This window comes from Drosophila tropicalis, unplaced genomic scaffold (assembly GCF_018151085.1).
Source record: "Drosophila tropicalis isolate 14030-0801.00 unplaced genomic scaffold, ASM1815108v1 contig_302, whole genome shotgun sequence".
In the NCBI taxonomy this organism is placed as follows: Eukaryota; Metazoa; Arthropoda; class Insecta; order Diptera; family Drosophilidae; genus Drosophila; species Drosophila tropicalis.
Window position 1 is genome coordinate 166,842 of NW_027172757.1, and position 20,088 is coordinate 186,929.

At 34.4% G+C, this 20,088-nt stretch overlaps 4 protein-coding genes and 1 long non-coding RNA gene across 5 annotated transcripts; 3 read left to right on the forward strand and 2 right to left on the reverse strand.

Moving 5' to 3' along the window:
* Positions 1 to 4,264: 4,264 nt before the first annotated feature.
* Positions 4,265 to 10,251, reverse strand: LOC137572437 (glycoprotein-N-acetylgalactosamine 3-beta-galactosyltransferase 1). The gene is made up of 4 exons (XM_068284198.1): positions 9,764 to 10,251; positions 9,597 to 9,690; positions 4,780 to 5,079; positions 4,265 to 4,721 (listed from the first exon to the last, which is right to left on the reverse strand). Exons 1-4 carry the CDS (start codon positions 10,225 to 10,227, stop codon positions 4,491 to 4,493), a joined length of 1,089 nt encoding a protein of 362 aa, XP_068140299.1. The 5' UTR covers positions 10,228 to 10,251; the 3' UTR covers positions 4,265 to 4,490.
* A 1,734-nt stretch (positions 10,252 to 11,985) lies between these two features.
* Cpr23B (Cuticular protein 23B) lies at positions 11,986 to 12,940 on the forward strand. The gene is made up of 2 exons (XM_068284192.1): positions 11,986 to 11,997; positions 12,068 to 12,940. The coding sequence occupies exons 1-2, from the start codon at positions 11,986 to 11,988 to the stop codon at positions 12,938 to 12,940; spliced, it is 885 nt and encodes a 294-aa protein (XP_068140293.1).
* A 1,454-nt stretch (positions 12,941 to 14,394) lies between these two features.
* On the forward strand, positions 14,395 to 15,764 carry LOC137572438 (glycoprotein-N-acetylgalactosamine 3-beta-galactosyltransferase 1). Its single transcript, XM_068284199.1, has 4 exons — positions 14,395 to 14,912; positions 15,067 to 15,163; positions 15,219 to 15,452; positions 15,514 to 15,764. The coding sequence occupies exons 1-4, from the start codon at positions 14,395 to 14,397 to the stop codon at positions 15,682 to 15,684; spliced, it is 1,020 nt and encodes a 339-aa protein (XP_068140300.1). The 3' UTR covers positions 15,685 to 15,764.
* A 234-nt stretch (positions 15,765 to 15,998) lies between these two features.
* LOC137572450 (glycoprotein-N-acetylgalactosamine 3-beta-galactosyltransferase 1-like) lies at positions 15,999 to 17,582 on the reverse strand. The gene is made up of 3 exons (XM_068284211.1): positions 17,579 to 17,582; positions 16,375 to 17,201; positions 15,999 to 16,319 (listed from the first exon to the last, which is right to left on the reverse strand). Exons 1-3 carry the CDS (start codon positions 17,580 to 17,582, stop codon positions 15,999 to 16,001), a joined length of 1,152 nt encoding a protein of 383 aa, XP_068140312.1.
* A 1,003-nt stretch (positions 17,583 to 18,585) lies between these two features.
* LOC137572439 (uncharacterized) lies at positions 18,586 to 19,644 on the forward strand. Its single transcript, XR_011031655.1, has 2 exons — positions 18,586 to 18,825; positions 18,882 to 19,644. It is a non-coding gene; the product is annotated as an uncharacterized lncRNA (long non-coding RNA).
* Positions 19,645 to 20,088: the final 444 nt, after the last annotated feature.

Consider the following 20,088-nt stretch of genomic DNA (forward strand, 5'->3'; position numbering starts at 1 on the left):
GCATCTTGTTTGACCAGCCCCCATTAACTTCAAGACAATTACATACAAGTTCTGAACAATCTACGCATAAAGAACAACCGATTGAATATAAAAAAAAATCAACAACAAAAAAAAACGAAAAACAACAATAAATCGATCTATCCACATTCTTTAGCCAAACAACCAAGAGGCCAACAGAAGATGAAAAAAAGTGAAGGGTACAATTTCAGATTTTATTTGGCAAACAGATTGAACATACATACATTCGAGTGATATTAATAATTAATTTAACTCGCTCAGCGAAAAATTGTTGCCAACTTTCACTAAACAAAATATAAACAAAAAAAAAAAAAAAAAAAACTAAATACATTTGAAAAATGTGCTACTCGACTACTACGCATAGCTGAGTAATTGATTTTTTATAGATTTCATTTTCAATTTCAATTTTTAATGGCTTGCAAATCGAGAGCAAACAACGAAGGTCACAACTGACTTGACAACGCACAATTCAAAGAAAAACACAAAAAAAATAACATCAAATACAATACATATAAAAAAAAGAAACATACCATACCTACGTATGTATGTATAAACGTATATAAAATAATAATCAGACAGGTGACAATAACAAGAGCAGCAACAACAGCAACTGGATAAAATGGAACACATTGGAACGCCATTGAAATCGACATCATACAAAGTAAAAACGAGGGTCATTCAAACAGTAATAGGCCACTAGACCTGCTTAATTCAAGTCATCTCATCTTTTTTTATTAGAGGGCATTCAAATATTTCTCACACCCAAACTAAAGTTGCCAATGCAGAATGCAGATGTGAAAGGATTTCACACCTTAGTTTGGTTTACATTTTCCAAATGTTTTCTAACTCAACAGATTTATATGATGTGGGCGCACGTTCTCAAGTAGCAAAAACTCGCACTCTAAGTCAAAACTCCGCCACAATTTGTTTAAATGACAAGCCTCATTTTGTTTGTGGACATATCACTATAATGTTGACTCTTAAAAGTCGTAAATCATACAAAGAAGATATACAAGGTGGGATGTTGCAATTTACACCTGATAGAGTCGAAAACAAACCTTTTACCTTATGCACTACTCACTTAAAACGTAGGAAATACTTTTCTCCTTTGCATAATTATAATTATTTCACTAAATCGCAGAATCTAAGAGTATATATTTGACATTTGAAATGGGATAGAGCAGTTTATCTGCTTACCTATAAAATGAACCTCGCATAATAACGACTACGTCGGCAAGTCACTGTTGAAGTTGAATTAAAGGCATTACGCATACGCACTGTATGACGGTCGCAAATACACATTTATTTTGGAGTGTGGGTAAATATGTAAGTAATCTAACCTAAACCTCCAACTAACTGGTAGCTGATTGGTAGCAGGTAGCTTTGTTAGCTTAAGCTTGTTTGCCAAACAGTTTGTGTGAGTTTATATATTTCAGTTAATTGGCATTTTCAATATGGTTTCAGATAAAAAAAAAAAAATGTTTAATGAAATAATAAATGCACAGATAAAAATATGTTTTCTTACATTGACTTTGTTATGGACAGAGAATGAAACTAGTTCTATCCCATGACGACTCAATTGAAAGTAAGTACAATTTCAATTAAACCTTTAAATTTTCTAAATAATCTTTAAACTTAAAATTGTCAGCAAAAGGAATAAAAATTCTTACACACCTATGCTTTGACTGTAACAATCAATTGGTAATCAAATTGCTTAGTTAAGTTGACAAACAAATGAGTTTTTTAAACCAATAAAAAAATTAGGTTATTTAAAACGGCTATCTAATAAAATATTCATAATTTTGTAGACATTTGCAGTCAATATTCGCATGAATTTCATATCATTTATGTTACAATGAGTGAAAATTAAGTTCATCCGATTCAAAAGAGTTGATTGAAATTTCTTAGCTGGCCTGCTCAAGCCGATTAGTCGACTATATAATTGGAAAAAAGCAATATGACTTAATGGCATATCTCAGACTCCCGATTACAATTCCCAATGTATGTAACTGAAAAGCAAACACGATATTGGCAACTCAATATATGTGTACGTACGTAGCCAACTCATATCGATTCTGTAGAGCTTTGAAGTGCCATTCCTAAGGTGCTCTCCAAGTCCGCCCGCTGCCGCGACCGTCGTAACCGTCACCATCAGGCACCCAATCGATTCCCCTTAGCTTCGGGTAAGCGCCCTGTTTGAACAAGTCGAGAGAATTTGCTTCCTCGACGAATGCTTTTTATGTTCAATTACATTGAATTAACCCATTAACACACTGAGCTCATGTCTAACAATAAATTTAACCGGGCAATGATACCGAGAGTACCAAGTAAATATGTATATTACAACAAAGTGAGAAAAAAATCGTCAACAGTGCTCAATGTTCCCTTTCACTTATAATTCATTTTAATGGCCCATGAGTACAATTTATGTGGCAAAAGATGTCTCAAGCCTCAATTCTAACCAATCGCGTTTTTACCATAAACAGTTGGCAACAACTCAATCTTAATCTTTGCCTCCAGTCCCCCTATCTCTCTCTATCTCCCTCTCTCTCTCTCTCTCTCTCTCTTCTATGTTTTTCTCGTGCAATAAATGCCAACTGCCACACATTGTGAATGCGTACGTGTTTACGGATTTAATTAACTTGGCAGATACAACAAACTAAGCTTTAAGTGAGCCCAACTAAAGTCGGGTGAGGTGAGGTGAAGTCTCAAGACATTGACTTTGGTAATGAAAACTATTTCATTCAGTCACTTAACCAGCTGCGGCCCTTCATGCAAGAATGCCTCTGATTGAAGGATATTTGTACATATATTTCCATGATTCATTGAGCGTTGCTGGTGGCACTGCTAAACGTTAATTAAATGCTTTAAGAATCCGCAAGGTCATTGTCATAAATTTTCGATTAAAAATAATATATTGCTTACCATTCTGAGTAATACAACAAATGGAAAAATAAGTAAGTATGTTCCGCTTAGTTATAATACATGAAAATTCCATCTACTTAATATGAATATGTGCTTAAGTCATGTGACCAACTTGTGTGTGGGATGCATAAGGTTCATACATTGTGTGAAACATCTGGTTAAATGGCTTACAAATCCATAAATTTACTATCAGACAACTGTTTTCAAATAACGTCTTCTACGTTTAGTTTCATAAAGTTTTATAAAAGTCATAAAATCTTGATCAGCAGAATGGGCTTATTTCATATAAAGATTTTTTAAAAAAAAAAAAACAGAGTTATGTTCTTACAATCTACTCTTATCTGCTTTTGCCAATGTATTACTACAACAACTTCTTAATAAATAAAATTATAAATTAATAACAAAAAGTGGGTTGAAAAGTTCTATTTACATCCATTTTTTGTATTTTTTTATTATTACATCTGCGACTCCTAAAATTAATTTAAAAGTGGGTTCTTCAAAACCGAAAAAGTTGTTAAGCAAAAGGAAAAAATAAGCCTAAATGTTTCCATTGAGATAACTTGTAGACGGTTTAATATAAAAACATAAAGAAATATGGAAAAATAAGATCAAAGTACATAGTTTTAAATGTGTGTATAGGTATTTAATGTGTAGTTTTAGAATTTAAGCTTTGTATTATGTCGAATAAATGTCTATTTTTATAGAAAGGTATGTTCTTCTATGTTTCGTGGAATAGAACTCACGAGCTGATATTTGTTGACAAGAAGTAATTATCCTAACATACTGAAAATCCTAGAATATTTAAAAACGCAAACGTGTACATTCATATTTAAGACGATAGCAAAACACACACATTATATTCAAGTAAAACTAGTTACACTGTAATTATGTACATATGAACCTAGTTTATATGAGCTGAATGCCTACGTTGCCATAGCCAAAAAAATTTAGCTCTTAATAAATAAATAAATAAATATATAAAGTAATTGCGTAAGTTTGTAATAGTATATGTCATGGCATGCTATTAACTTTTCCCCGTTCGTCCATTACCATGATAATATTTAGGTAAGTTAGAGATATTCTATATCAGTTTTTTAATATTTCAAATTTATATCATAAAATTTTGAATTTTAGAAATGAATCCATTAAATGTTTAGATCGTTTAATATTTATTATGTAAATGATAATAATAATTGTTATTTTTTAGAAATATTTCTATAATATATTGTAATTGATCCTATGCCTTAAAAAGCCAAGTGCAATGAACAGTTTTTTATTAAATTGAAATATATATTTTTTTAATAAAAAAAAAAACAAAATATTTGTCAATTTTTAAATTTAGTTTTAATTTAAATTCTATAAGTTTTGTTAGTTACAAATATTTTAAACAAGTTAACAATATCCCCGCCCAAAAGTATGCCCCACATTGTCAACAAAAAGTTTGTGTTTTAAGTCTTTCGTTTTTTGGTTGCACGCAAAGCTTTTACAGTTTGACAGGCCACGTTTTAAAAGCACTGACGAACCTATTCAAAAACTTTTCTAACAAATTAAAAGTTATTAGGTTTTTCAGACATTTGCTGTAAATTTGTTATAACAGAATTATTTTCAAGAGGAAATCTTTCCATCAACTCAGCATAGGTGATTTGCTTTATAACAGGCTCGGTTCTTAAATGATGTCCAAATATTTGTAAATGATATAGTAAAAACTCATATAAATACATGCGTTCTGCGCTAGTATAATGAAAGGCTATGGAATGTTTGGAACAACAATTGAGACCCTATAATTGAAAAAATAGCAATTAAATTAAATCGAAAATAATATCGATATCTACTTACAGTTTTGACTTCCGTTAAACTCATCAAATGTAACCAATCTGGCAGATTACTCGAATTCGAAGATAATAAGTAATCCTGCAGATCTAGTGGCATAAATTTGGGCTTGTCGTCGCCCTCCAGTGCCTGCGACGAGTCTATTAGGTGAACACCAACATTTTGCAAGCAAATGCCCATATAGAAGTCTTCAATACCCATTTTCTTTGGCTGAGGGCAAATGATTTCCGATGGGTAAGCTTGAAGCATAAAACGATTCAGTGCCTGGCGACTTAGAACATAAGAAGCACCGCCTGACATGTAGCTCTGAAAGATGTCATAAAATACAAGGTTTTCAAATAAATATGATTTTCATTAAAAAAAAAACAAAAACCGGAAACCTAAACTAAATTTGCTAGTGGAATTCTATAGATGTTATTGAAAAAAACCTAAAGCAGCCAAGTTTCGAACTATGAGTAAAGGCTGTAATCACATGTCAGCCTATTAAAATGATCATGAATATATTTGAAATTTCAAACCGTCACTGCAAAATTAACTGCATAAGAAACTAAAATGAATTGACTCTTTGGCAAGATTGTTTATATATTGTCTGGCGAAAAAACACGAATCGTAAGTTCAAAGTCTCCGAATATCAAGCGACTATCTATGATGAACAAGCATATTAGTAACGGTATTGGTATTTAACATAACTGCGTGGTCAAGCGTGATTTTTTACATGCTGAAAACATACAATATACAAGTATATATGTATGTATATATTTTTTTCTTGTTTATCCCCTTTGAAGGTCACTCGAAGCGATGAGGTGTCAAAATACAATGTTAAATTGAAATGTATACAAGCGAGGAGCTTAAAAACTAATTGAAATAATACTTTTATATGTAAGATTAGGTCAAAAGGTGACAAATGTTTAAAACATAATTGATTACTAAGCATTAACTGAAAACATTTCTGAAATTCAAGAAATTTTGATCTCGAAGTAAATATATTTGACATCTTGAAAACTGTATAAATAATATTCCAAACAAAAAGTAAAAGACAAAAAGGAAAAACCTGCACAAAATGCTAAACAATAAATGACAAAGAAGAAGAGAAAAAAAATCACAACAATCAATCAAAAATCATTATAACTTTTAAAACTCATTAGGTAAAAATTTACGTGTGATAAACTATGTTTAAGAAAAAAAATAACAGATAAAAAAGTGAGACGTTAGCGATCTCTTGATTGCATATCATTTATACTCTAACCAAAGGGTGTATTTGCTTAGTTATATCGTTTAATATTGAAGTATTACTAAAGAGGATAAGTAAGCGACTATTACATTAATCTTTTTATGTTTCAAACTCACTTCATTGTCGATTTTCACTGACAGATTTTGGTCAAAATTTACCATACCAAGTTGAAGCAAGGTAGCTCAAATATTCTGATAGAATGCTTAAGTGATTTAACACAATTGCAAATATTAGCAGATATTAGTATTATAACGGCTTCCCCTTATCAAAAACAAGCTTTTGTAATCTTATCAGATGCATTTTTTTTTCTTAAAAACTTTTAAAATCTTATCTAGCGATAATAAATGCTGATAATGTAATTTATCATAGAATGTTGTGTTTCCCATCTAAGTAAATTCAATCATTGTTAAGACGTGCACCAGAGAGGAGGTTGCAATTTGTATGTATAAAAAAAAAATTGTTTTAATAAAGCAAATTAACCAAAACAATCAAATGACGTCAAGGGCATTGATAGTGAAGAAGTTGAAAACAGGTAAATACAATATTGAATACATTACAGATTCAATTTGATAACATGAAACTCTAACAATTTTAGAGAATTGAAATATTTAATACAGTGCCGGTGAGTGGAATAAATCATTATATTTGAGTTCTTAATTACCGAAATTATGCATTAACTTTACCACATATAAAAGGGTAAATATAAAGAATATTGTTTAAGGTTCTTAATTCATTTTTTTTTTTTCAGAAGAGCTGGATTGGTTTAACCAATGGAATAGACTTGGCTTAGAAAGCCTGCAGAACGAGAAATTTGAATCAATGCCATTAAAAAATATATCGAAAGTTATGAAAAATGTTCAAGAAAAACTAAGGAAGGAACTGGAAGCGACAATGCTTGATTTATAGCTTCTTGAGGGAGAATTTGGACAGCAGTTACAAGAAAAAGAATTTTTAAAATATTTCAAAACGAACAACCTATGGTAGAACGTGACAACATATTATTGCAACTTCAACAAGTCGAATATAAGAATACGTCCCTTTTAAGTGGAGTAAGCGAACAATCCCAAACAATGCTAAAGATAGGTGAAACAATTCGGCAATTATAAGAAAAAGCAAAACTCTAAGCTTATGGAAGAGCGTGACGGCCTTTTGCATTAATTGCAGGACACTGAAGATAAATATGAGAATCTATTGGATCAAATGGACGAATACTCCAAGTCAATGCAAAAGATCATTGAGGAAAATAATTGCAACCTGTCAGAAAACGAAGCAGCACGTCAAAAACTATTGAGAGATTTGAGCAATCAGGATATCAACTACACAAATCAAACGCAAGAATTGGAAATAAAACTAATGAGTGCCTGAGACTTTACCAAGTTATTGAGCGGGATCGGGAAAACATGGTTTGTCCCATTTGTTTCTGCCTATGGGAGGAGACGGGAGGTCATCGATTGGTTTCACTGCCTTGTGGCCACTTGTACGGAGATATATGTATACGAAATCATTTTGGCTAAGACAGCGGATTGTCCAATATGTCGAAAAGCTACAGAAATCAGTCAATTGATTTACCTTTTTGGACCCAATATTGTTCCGATCAATGAAGATTGATATATTATTATTAATATTATAAGTACAGGATACTCAAAAAAAAAAAACTACTCAAACTCACGGGCGAAAGCAAATAACATATTTCAAACATTTGATTTCATCTCTTAGACTCTGAAACTGTTATGGAGACCAGGATTTAACTACTTTCGAGGAAAACTTGAAGTAAGTGTATAGAAACAACATCGTGGTAAAATTTTGGCTCTCTCTGTGTTTTTTATTAATTTTCAGATGTCTTTGTTTAGATTCGCATACAAAATATCTCCGAATGGCTGGTCAACGTCTGGGGTTGTCCATTAACAATGTATAAAGTAGCACAAAATGGTTTGTCTTACAAAATGTTTGCACAATCCAAGAAAATGTCAAATGATAAACGGCAGCGGCCCAGCAATAGAAAACCAAACAGTGAGGAAAAATAAATAAACAATAAGGCGCGGCTCTTGTATGAAAACGAAAACCCCCATAAAACATCTTGACGACCTCCTCACAACTGACCATCAATTATGCGCCAGAGAGGAAGACGTTTCAAGACGGAGATGGCGTCGAAGCACAATGACCATAATCAACTACGTTAGTTAATGCGAATTTAATTTCTTTCATAGTTAATCACCTACTGATCGTGGATTTATGCATGCAGGCAGAATAGGGTAAATTTTGTTGTACTAATTTGCAATGACTTCGATGCATGAGATCATAGTTCTTTTTTCTGATTTCCGATCATAAATATTTTTCAAACAATGCACACAAATGAATATACTATATTAAGAATTAACACTTTACAAATACTAAATATGAACCGGTTATTCTCCGTCAAGAAAACATTTCGCTATCTCTAGTCAAAAAAAAAAAAAAAACAAAAAAGAAGCTAAATAATAATGAGAAAGTGCTTAGAGTTAAGCAAGTGTATATAGAACTTTTCTACACTTAAAATAACTCACTATTAAATGCTCTACAAATATATTATTTTATTTTTTAAGTTAGCTTATACATAACTTAATGCTTTAAGGTCGAAAATTATTCTTACAATTGGTCAAAGTAAATATATTTTGATTTATGTGTATTGTTTTGCTGTCTTTGTAAATTTGTGGGATTAGTTCTTCTTTATTCTTTATTTGATAGTTTTATTACTATTCTATTATTGCTGTTTTTTACACTATTAATGTATTTCGTTCTGTTTCTATATCTTACTTTTGTTTAGTATTTTTTTAAATATTTATACTAAGAGACCAAAGCGATAAGCCACACTTTCATACAAAAGACTGGTAAATAGCTGTGCCAATTATATTTAGAGAATTTCTTAATCATTCACCATTTTGTATCTTATCTTTGACTAACTTTACTAATGCATTAAAATTGGTATACAGATAAATAATGAGAGTTTTGTGCCGTTAAGCAATAAATTTGTTTTCAATTGAAAGTCTTTTTATGGTATGGTATAATAAAACAAAAGTTAGTCAAGTCAGAATAATATAAATTGATCAAATATGTAACCAAATAAACATAATTAACTAAAAGAACTTAAAGTTTTATCCTAGCTATACTTTACTAATAAATTTCCATATACATAAATGAGAAAGCAAAAGAAAATTTCGATCCGTAGATAACGAAAACATTAGGCAAGTCACTTTTATTGTTGAGGTGGAGAAATTGCTCTAGTATATATAGTATTAAGAGAACTTTATGATTCAGAGAACCTGCTTAACTTTGCTGATAATAATTAATTTTAAGATTTCATAATTAACTCCTTGTTTTTGCCCAGCTTGATAGCATTGCCAATATTGCTTGGCTACCTATTCTAAGAATATACAACTTTTAATTTCATTGACACGCTAATTTGGCATATGCATACTGATACATATGTATGTATTATAATTAGCATTTGATGGAATACAAATGAAATTGTTAAATAAATGCAAATGCCACCGTGAAGAAATGTTTCTGATTAAGGCAAAATGATTAAGTTTATGATAAATCACATTATACTCACCACATTATATCGTGTCATTTTGTAGCCAAAATAGACTGGCATATCTGGATCATAATAGCTTAGCATATACCGAAGATTCTCCATAATGACATAGCTACATGGTCATAGCAAAATGGGTAGACCTTTAGAATAGTTTAGTTATCACCTCAATTTAAAATGTCACTTACGTGTCATCGTCTGCCTTGAGAAACCAATCATAATCCTGTCCATATATCTGCCAAACATAACGGAATCCTTCTCGCGTTTTATTCCACAAATCAGCATATGAACCACCATCGGCCTCAACCACCTGAACCACACCCAAGGGCTCATAATTTTCGCTGCTGGCAAAGATTAATTTACTACAACGTTGTCCCCACGTTGCATAGACATTTTTAGCTTCACGTTCTAAGTTTTCGGGACACGTTAGCACCATGCAGAGTACTCGTGGTCCAACTGCCAAGGATTCAATCCTTGACTGGGCTAAAAACAATTCATCTCTGGTTGTTGTTATTGGCACAGTGCTGGGCCAGCAAGAACTCGTATGGTTCACATCGTACACATAGATAAGCAACACAAAGGCACTAATAAAACCCGCTATGAATCCAGTCAAAAGATGCAATTGAGTACGTTGCCTGAATTTGGCCGTCATTTGGTTCGTTGACTACGACCTATGGCTGGAGTTGTGTTCTTCGCGGCGTCTTTATTGAGATTGATCGCGGCAGTGCCACCGCATTGATGAGCAACATCCCAGACACCAAACGAACAGCAGCAGCAACCGCTAAAGTCAAAACAAAGGCAACCGGTTTTTGTAGTTGTTTCTTATCTGCAACTAGAGACATATAAGCAGATTAAAATTTAGATAAAAAGTCATAATTTATTTAATTTTTCATTTCTTCAATTTAGTTTTGGCATGCATAAATGTCTCCAGAACACATTTTGGGATTAAAATTTTGACGTTATATTAAAAGAAATGCAATCTAAAAACAAGTTAAATTTATCGAAATTTTTTAAAAGTGTTGGAAATATGAATATTAATAAACTCCCGATCAAATGAATAAATTATATTATGCTAAGTCAAACTTCTAGTTTTTTCAAGATAAAAGTTAAGTTATGTACATAAAAAAGGGCTGAATTCTTACTCATGCCGAAAAGCCAGATGTTTTGACATTTTCGAATCTTACCCTCCTGGCAAATGAAGGTAAGTTTTTATTTCTGACAATTGTCAGAAGGGAAATGAACCAATACCAAGTCTGTCCCGAATTATTTTTACCCATGGGTCATAGCAAATTTTACATTTCTCTTGAGACACCTCGAAAACGTGGTTTTTGAATTCTTCAACTGCTTCTTTGGTGCACTAATAAGAAGTAATAGGTGTCAAGTCCGGACTGAGGGGCGGATGAGTAATCTGTTTTGCCAAATTCTGTCGTGGTGGAGAATGATTAGTCTTTGCCAGTTGATTTTATGAATTTCTTCGTATATCTCACACAAAAAAATGATCATCTACCTCTCAGAATTAATAGTCCTTGGTCTAGTGGAGCAGTGGCTACATGACCTACCGAACAAACAGGCCCTCATTTGCTTCGGAATGCTTGGTGCTTGAACCATTTTTGTTGAACTTGGTTCATCTAGGAACACCCACAGAGTCCATTGACAAGTATTTGTTTTTAGAAGAAATGAAAAACCGAAAAATAACTTTGCTATTATTCCAAAATTTTCACTTTTCTTTTGTTAGCTAATTATTTAACTTTTGGCCTACAACGAATACATCTTTAATTTTAAGTATTTTCAGTTATCCAGTTTCTGCTGCTTGTTAACCTTAGAATTTCAAAATGTTGAAAATATTAATCAATGTGTAATTAGTAAAATAAAATATGTAAATATGAAATACTTATATGTAAATCCTTATATACCTTAAAATTATTAGCATGCGGCAACCAAGCTAATTTATATATTCAAAATAACTTAATTTAGTTGAAAAATATTTGTAAACCAAAAGACTGAAACATTTTCAAATATTCACTTAAAGGCTGTCTAATTAAAATTCAAGTTTCAAAATAATGTTACAATTACTACAAACAATATAGCTAATTCAAATCTTCTCACATATTTCTACAATTTATTAGGCCCACTTACGCAGCAAAAAAAAAAAAAATTAATCAAAATATAACAACAACTTAAAAAATGAAATGAAAGTGATACAATTTTATTATTATTATTATTATTATTATTTTTTCATGGACCTTACAATAGAAAATCGTTCAATTGAAGCGCATGACCATTGTATAATAACGCACAATTTGGATAGGTTGAGTAATATACACAAATATGATTGAGGTTGAGGTTGGTATAAAAGCTCCATGTGGCATCAATTAAGACTGCAGTTAGCTGACGACGATTTGTGATCAAGATGGCAACTAAGGTGAGTGTCGCAGAGGCGATTTAATTATCCCCATTGGAAAGCAATATAATGATTCTTCTATCTCTTGCAGTTTTTCATCCTATTGGCGGTGTCTTTGCTGGGTCTAGTCCAATCGGAATACAATTATAACGAGAAGGAAGCTGCAGCTGTTAACTCATTGGAACAGCAGCAGCAACATTCATCCAGTTCGGGTGAAGATTTCCTAACAGGATACCATACACCTAGCAACAATGCGGATAATTCTCAAGCTACTCCGGATGGTTATGATTATTTGATCCCATCCCGTTCGCGTTCGTTTGCTGCCGGCGGCAGTGTTGGTGCCGCCTTGGCCAGTCAACATGCCTCCAATCTTTTACAGAATGCAGCAAATGCTGCTTCTGCAACAACGGAGGATCTTTTGCCCTCACCTTTGCCCATTCTTAGGGAGCATCCACAACAACAACAACAACGCGAACAAGTTCATATACGTGAAGTCTTCCCGCCAGCCAGCTATAATTTCAACTATGCCGTCCATGATGAGACCACTGGCGACATTAAGGAGCATAGCGAAACCCGTGATGGATATGTCGTTCGCGGCTCTTATAGTCTGGTAGATCCAGATGGTTATAAACGCACTGTCACCTACACAGCGGATGATGTTCATGGTTTCAATGCGGTTGTGAAACGTGTTCCCTATGCCCTTAAGACAGTTGCCGTGGTTGCTCCAGTTGTCCGCCTAGATGAACGCTCCAAGCAGTCACAGCTTGTTAACTCAAACGCTCGACTATCATCATCATCATCATCATCATCTTCATCTTCATCACCATCCTCATTATTATCCTCATCATCTCCGACTGTTGGGATAGCCATTGGTTCTGCAGCTGAATCCAGTCCGAACTCCTCGATTGATAGCTATGCAGCAGCTCCACGTGGCCTAGACTCATCGGGTGGACCTTATGCCTGATTACCAATGATCTGGTATGCAATTCTTGTCTATTGCTTCATTGTGTTCCATATACTTTTAGTTTTGTAAATTAATTTGCCATTAAAAATCTTTTATACTAAACTGGGTATCTGACTGTTGCATATTTTAGGGGTAAATTAATACCAAAAAGCTTTTTCAAACAGAAAGTGAAGAAGTTACAGAGAGAGTGATATATATGTTTCTAGTTAATGTATCTATTTGGATCAAAAGAACTTGGCAAACGTTTTAAAAATTTCCAATCCTTTTGAGGAATTTGAAATTGATTATTAAGTAAACAGATTAAAGCTTCTCACCTTTCTCAGGATGTATAATTTACTTACTTCATCGAAAGTGCAAAGAACTTTTAATTAACTTTTAGTTAATTACTCCTGTGAAACGACGCTAACCCAAAGGTCCCGAAAAATATTATACAAAGAACAGAATTTCAAATATGCCCAAAACGAATTTTAAGTCTAAATTGGAAATTTGTGGTAAGTATTTTTAAGTTCACTACAAATTGAACAACTAAATGTATAATGCCAACGAGTAGAGTATAAACATGCAACGTTTTTAGCCAATCTGGCAACACTTATAAGCCAAGTTAAGCAGGCTTAAAGAAAATATCGCTGTTTTGCTGTATGAGTTTGTCTCCCGCTCATTCAAGACGAAGTCTGCCAACAGCCGGCAAAGCGCGAAGACGTCTTTCTAAAGAGTCAAACAAAAAAGTGAAAAAAAATAGTATATACATTTTTTGTTGTTTTTTATACATATATTCAGTGTTTTTTGTTTTTGTCAATATTCAAGTCGCATACGCCTGTCACTGGGTCTCATTTTTTGGTTGTTGTTGTTGCTCATTTACACATACATACAAGTACTATGCATATATGTATGTCTGTTTGTTATTTGACATTCTGTTCGCATGGCCCAAAAGGAAAGGCAAAGAGAAGGGAAGTGCTTTGACATAAACGTCTCGTATTCATGAAAAAGTCAGCGACTTGTAACGGTTAAATTTAAGCAATTGCAACGATTCAAATTGAACTTAAGCAAATTTTGAACAAACAAACAGCAACAACGACAACAACAAAACGACCACATAAGAGAGAAGCAAACAAATGCCATACGAATTGTTGTTATTGCTGCTGGATGGATACGATACAGCTCCAAAACGAAGGTCGACCGCATCTTTACAAGCTTTCATCGTCTAAAGGCTGACGTAGCCCGCTGCTCGTTGTTTTTGTCGTTGACGTTGTCTCTGCGTCAGTGCCTCAAGAATGTGTTAATTTGGTATTTCAACCAACAACAGCAACAACAGCCAACAACTTATGTATACACACACACACACACATGAACATTAAATTTGCATAAAAATATAAACAAAACTCGCAAGCCCATAAAAAAAACTGAAAAACTGAAGAAGCCAACGATTTGAAAAAAATATCCATAATCCAAAAATGATGATCATCTTCAGGCAACAACGCAAACGTCTGGAATTGCTGTTAATGCTGTTACTTGGTTTCATTTGGGGTATTCTTTTATCTCAGCTGTTGCATCGAGCACCATTTCGTTTCTCCGATAATGACAACTCGTTGATGACCTCACAAAATCCAGATAGCACAACCTTTTTGTTTGGAAGTAGCAGCAGCAGCCACCGTTCCCCTTCAAGTTTTAATGAAAGTGAAACTATGACCGAACATCTTCTTCTTCGCAATGAGGGGACAAGAATTCTATGCATGATCCTAACCGGCCCCAAGACTCATCAAACTCGTGCCATACACGTTAAACGCACCTGGGGCTCACGATGTAATAAGATTATCTTTATAAGCTCAAAACCAGACACCGAATTGAACACAGTGGTCCTAAATGTAAGAGAGGGCTACAGCAATCTTTATGGCAAAACACGAGCGAGTCTTGAATATGTCTATAAGCATTATTATCATCAATTCGATTGGTTCTTGAAGACAGATGATGATACGTAAGTTGATAAGACCAAAAGTGCATATCTAAACTAGAGATGGGGCCTACTAGACGCGAGTCCTAAAGCTCTAAGCCCGTTGATTCAATAACTATCTCTAGTTTGGAACAAATCGTTTTCGAAAATGTATGTGATTAGATGATTTGATTTCTAGTTATGTGATCCTGGAAAACTTACGCGAATTCCTCAAAGGATACACACCGAAACTTCCCATTTACTTTGGTAGTAAACTGCAAAAGCATGGCGACCACGTAAGTCACTACGATATCTATCAAACATGTTTTTGTAATTATTTAATTAACTTAGGATTATATAACGGGGGGAGCCGGTTATGTTCTTAGCAAATCGGCCCTGCGTCGTTTCATGACATTAGGCTTTTATAATAGCAGCATTTGCAGTGATCGCAGCTTTGGCATTGAAGATGTTGACCTGGGACGATGTCTAAGGAATGTAGGAGTGGTGGCCGGAGATTCTCAAGATGATAAAGGCTTGCCACGATTTCTGCCCAGTCCTCATTACCAGAATACACGTTCATCTAATGTAGGCCAAAAGCACAATCTTGAGAAGTTTAAATGACTCAATGGAATTTGTTTAATTTTAGGCAACTTCCTCCGATTGCTGCTCGAATTCGGCCTTTTCGTTTCATTGTAGCAATTACAAGGAATTCTATGTGCTTGATTATGTCATCTATCGACTGAGGCCTTCTGGATTAATTCCGCTCCATGAAAATTTATCAAAGTGGCATTTATCAAATTCGGATAAATATAATTAAATTTCCGAATTATCGCAGGACAAAGCCAAAGCATGAGACTTCAAAACTACTTCAAGACTGGAAAACGTTAAATACATTATTAAGAATTTACTCAATGGAAATTGGGATATTAAAAAATTATAATAAAGCAAATAATCCATACTGTGGTTCTTAATTTTTCAAAAGGTGGGTATTTGCCCTTATGATCCTCTGTTAACTATAACTACTAAGTAAACATAGTCTTTTTTGTCGTTCGAAAGGATGTGATCTCGTGGTGATCTCTGGCATCCACACGTGTTAAGGCAAAAAATTTTGGAGTTTCATCCAAAAACTTTTTATACTCCTAATGTCAAGTTCCTCTCTTTTATATCAACTGTGTTCTCTTTTTGGGAGCTTATTGTTGCATTCCTGATATCCTTAGACTTGGAAGCATTAGGAAGCTTATCCTCATCGTCAAAGGAATCCTCATTAGTGTCCGCTGGTTGATCAATGGGTTCGGGCAACAATTCACCGACTTTTAATTTAGCAGGCAGAGGATCCAGCGTTCGCATCGATCCATATATTTTCAAATCATAAATTAAATAGTCCATTATATACATGAGGTAGGGGTGTATATAATGCCACGAAATTGCCAAGTCTGAACAACAGTCAAGACCCTGCGATGTAGCATTATAAAATAAAACATTTGCAAAAATTAGGAATCTTACTTACTTCATCATTCTTATAATATTGGTATGTCCTGTACCAATCATCTAGTTGAATACCTTTTGGCTTAATAAGATGATGCTCCGGAGGAAACGGAAACATACGACCACGACCTGTGGAGTCCCGCGAATCGCCCGCTGTGACATTCAAGTTTGCCATGCAACGTCCAACTTCGATGTCCTCATTTTCAACAGTACCGGGCAAGCAAATTTTAGGATTGCCTATGCCCTTCTCAACAAACTGACGAAGTGCTTCCCTGCTGAGGACATAACCAGCTCCACCGGACATATAAACCTGCCCAAGATTAAACTTGCAACCAAAGTAAATTGACGTTTGAGGATTATATGGGTAAAGCATATATCGAAGATTCTCGACCACAGCATAGGTATCGTCATCGGCCTTGAAGAACCAATCGGCATCATAGTAATGATGTTTATAAACATATTTGAAGGCCTCTTTAACCTTTATCCACAGATTTTCACTGCCTTCCGTTACATTTAACTTCACCGTTGGAAGTTCTTCATCCTCCTCTGAGCTCATAAATAAGAGAATGTTACATCGTTTACCCCAAGTTCGTTTCACATGAAGTGCTCTTTCTTTGTGGTTCTTTGGATTTGTCATAACCCAGCAGAGAATCCGAACTTCTTTCTTTAATTTATCGGCTATTGTGGAGTTATAGTTTTTAGACTCATAACTGTTTTGATGCTCAACGGTTTTTTTATTAGAGTTAAACGATGTTTTTATTTCAGGTGTCTCAAAAAACTGAGCTAAGCAAATTCCTGCAGTCAATCCCACAATCAGAGTACACAGAATGCATTTCTTTGATGGAGGTTCTAAAACAGGAAGGTCGTTTAATACAGATTAGAAGGAAAATAATTTGATTTATCGTAGCTTGCCTTCGTTTAAGTGATGTAGTGACAATTGAAAATAAATAAATTTGCACAAAGTACGCACCAATCTACACGGTAGCATGTCTAACTTACCACAAACAGTAAATGCCTAACTTACGTATACCTAAATAAGAAAAACAATTTTTACAGATCGTTAGGCTATTCAAAATCAATTTGTTATGGACTAATTTTTTTAAGCGAAAACTCACACACAAAATAAAAATATATTTTCACCATCTACGTGGTTGTATACCCTATAGCCTCTAAGACATTTTTAGCAAAGAAAATTGTATGTAAAGTAATGCTGCAAACATAGCAACCCATTTTATAGCCATATTATTTTCACTCGTCTTCATAATAATCGGTCAAGCTTAATTCGATTAAATATATCGAGTTCGTTTGTTTGATCCTGTGGATGGTCTATTTATCTTTTGCACAAAATTGGACCGCGCTTTCGTGAGTTAGGAGGAAAAGTATTTTGTTGATATGTGATATTATTAATAAAATATTAAAGAAGCTAACTTCGGCTATGCCGAAGTTTATATACTCTTGCAGTCCTTGGCAATAATATTTTTACATTTTGAAATTTCTTTCCCTGCAACTTAATTCATCAATACACAAACAAATCAATTTTAGTCTCTTTACTACAATTTTTCCTTATTCTTCCATCATTCCCTAAGCAAAGCACGGCACGCATACACATACAGTTCATGTAGCGATGCGTCTGTGTGTGTATGCATTGTTGATGACGTAGTAGACAGCAAGCAGCGCTGCCGGCAGCGATTGAACCGATTTATATAGACTGTAACTTGTGTTCTATTTATCCGATCAGGGTCAAATTTTGGGATCTGAGATTTTATATCAAATTCTATTATATTGGTAAATTTCATGGGGATACTCCAATTTTTGCAAAAATTTTTGTTCCCGAGTTATATGATATAGTAGTCCGATCCCAAAGATTTTCATACTTTATCTCACCCGGGTAAAAAAAAGCTCCCAAAAAAATTTCATCCCGATAGCTCTTAAGATGGCTGAGTAAAACGCGTACGCACCGACGGACAGACGGACAGACGGACATGGCTATATCGACTTAGCTTCTCATGCTGATCAAGAATATATATACTTTATGGGGTCGGAAACGTCTCCTTCTGTGCGTTACAAACATCTGACCAATTTTATAATACCCTCTGCAAGGGTATAACAATCAAGCAGGCCTTGCTTCGGCTGTTTGCTTGATTTTTCTCTACATCGGAGAGAGAGAGACTTTTTCATTTCAGTTTAGTCTGAATCTTATCAACATCAACACTAGTTTTCTGGAACAAAAACAAAAAAAAAAGTAAAAATTATTTTTTACACATAAGTATTAAAACATTGCTCTACACAACTGCAAACACAAAATTTATACACTTAAAAAACTTTGGAAACACAAAATAACCGACTCTTGTGCATAAAACGTGAAACACCTTAACTCGACTTAAAGCAGTCAACTCGTGCATAACTTCCATTAGTTTGGCTTCATCCTCTTCATTGAACACTTTGGAGCGATTTGTAGATTTGCCTTCATCATGTATTTATTTGCTTATATTTGTATGAAGAACTATCATCATCAGATAATATTGGTAGGATCACGACTATTCCTGGATCAGCAGTATCGCCACAAGGTTTGGATATCTTCTTTTCCGGTGGAGTGGAAGTTCATAGCCCAAGCGTTGTCCTGTGATTCCTTCTGGGCATTAGTGGATTGATCACTGCATCGTCTATGGATTTAATCAAACTATTTCAACCGTGTTGCTGGCCGAATGCAATGATACATTAATGGAATCGGTTTGTGTATGACTTCTTTCATAGTTTGTGCAATCTGACCTCATTGAGGTCTTTTGTTTGTCCTCATTGATTATCTCCTGACGTTCAACTTGTGCCAAACTGTTGGCGCCCCAAGCGTTTCTCCAACTATGGTGTTTCGTTAAGGTGCATTGTAGCAGTGGGGTTACTGGTCTTCGAGATGGTCATTTTGATGGACAATTGTGACGATGTCTGTTTGGCATTGCGACTCAACTGATGATCGCCCAGTGGAGCGTGTTTCCTTTCAACCGAGGCATCAAAGTTGACCCCAGCAGATGATTGAGTCAGGAAGAACTTGTAAAACCGATGAGCACATTGTAATTGGTCCGGAGGAGTACCTTTTTAACGCAAGTCAACGGGGATGTCCTTCTGCACACGTGCGATGAAAACTCATCTGGAGTATCCTAGAATTCTGTATATGATCATAATTTGTGGTTGTTGTAAAGAAATCACTTTCTTCATATGGATGCCATCTGGTTTGAGGATATGAAAGAGCTTAACACTAAGTGTTTTGATTTCTTAAATAAAAGAATTGAAACGCTAAGCAACCAGGTGGAATACTTTCATTACTTGAGGCTTAGCTTTAGTAGCAACGCAGGTTTTATACTTTAGGCGAGAGGTAAAAACAGGATATTAAATCCTAAGCTTTAAAAAGCAATTGATCCTAAGGGATCATCATCATCCTAAGACTCGGGCACACAAACGCCCAGTTTTGTATTATTGCTTTTGTATTTTTTTTTTAATATATGATATAGTGGTCTGATCCGGCCGAATCAAAGTTATAAAAACTGTGCAGTATATACAAGCCTACATGCAAAATTTGAACGCTGTAGCTCTTTAGGTCTAGGGAGAATTCGCGTCGATCCACGCGGCAGGACGAACAGACGGACATGTCTATATGAATTCGTCTCGTCGTGCTGATCAAGAATATACCATGTATGTACTTTATATGGTCGGAGATGCTTCCTTCTATGCTTTGCACTCTTCT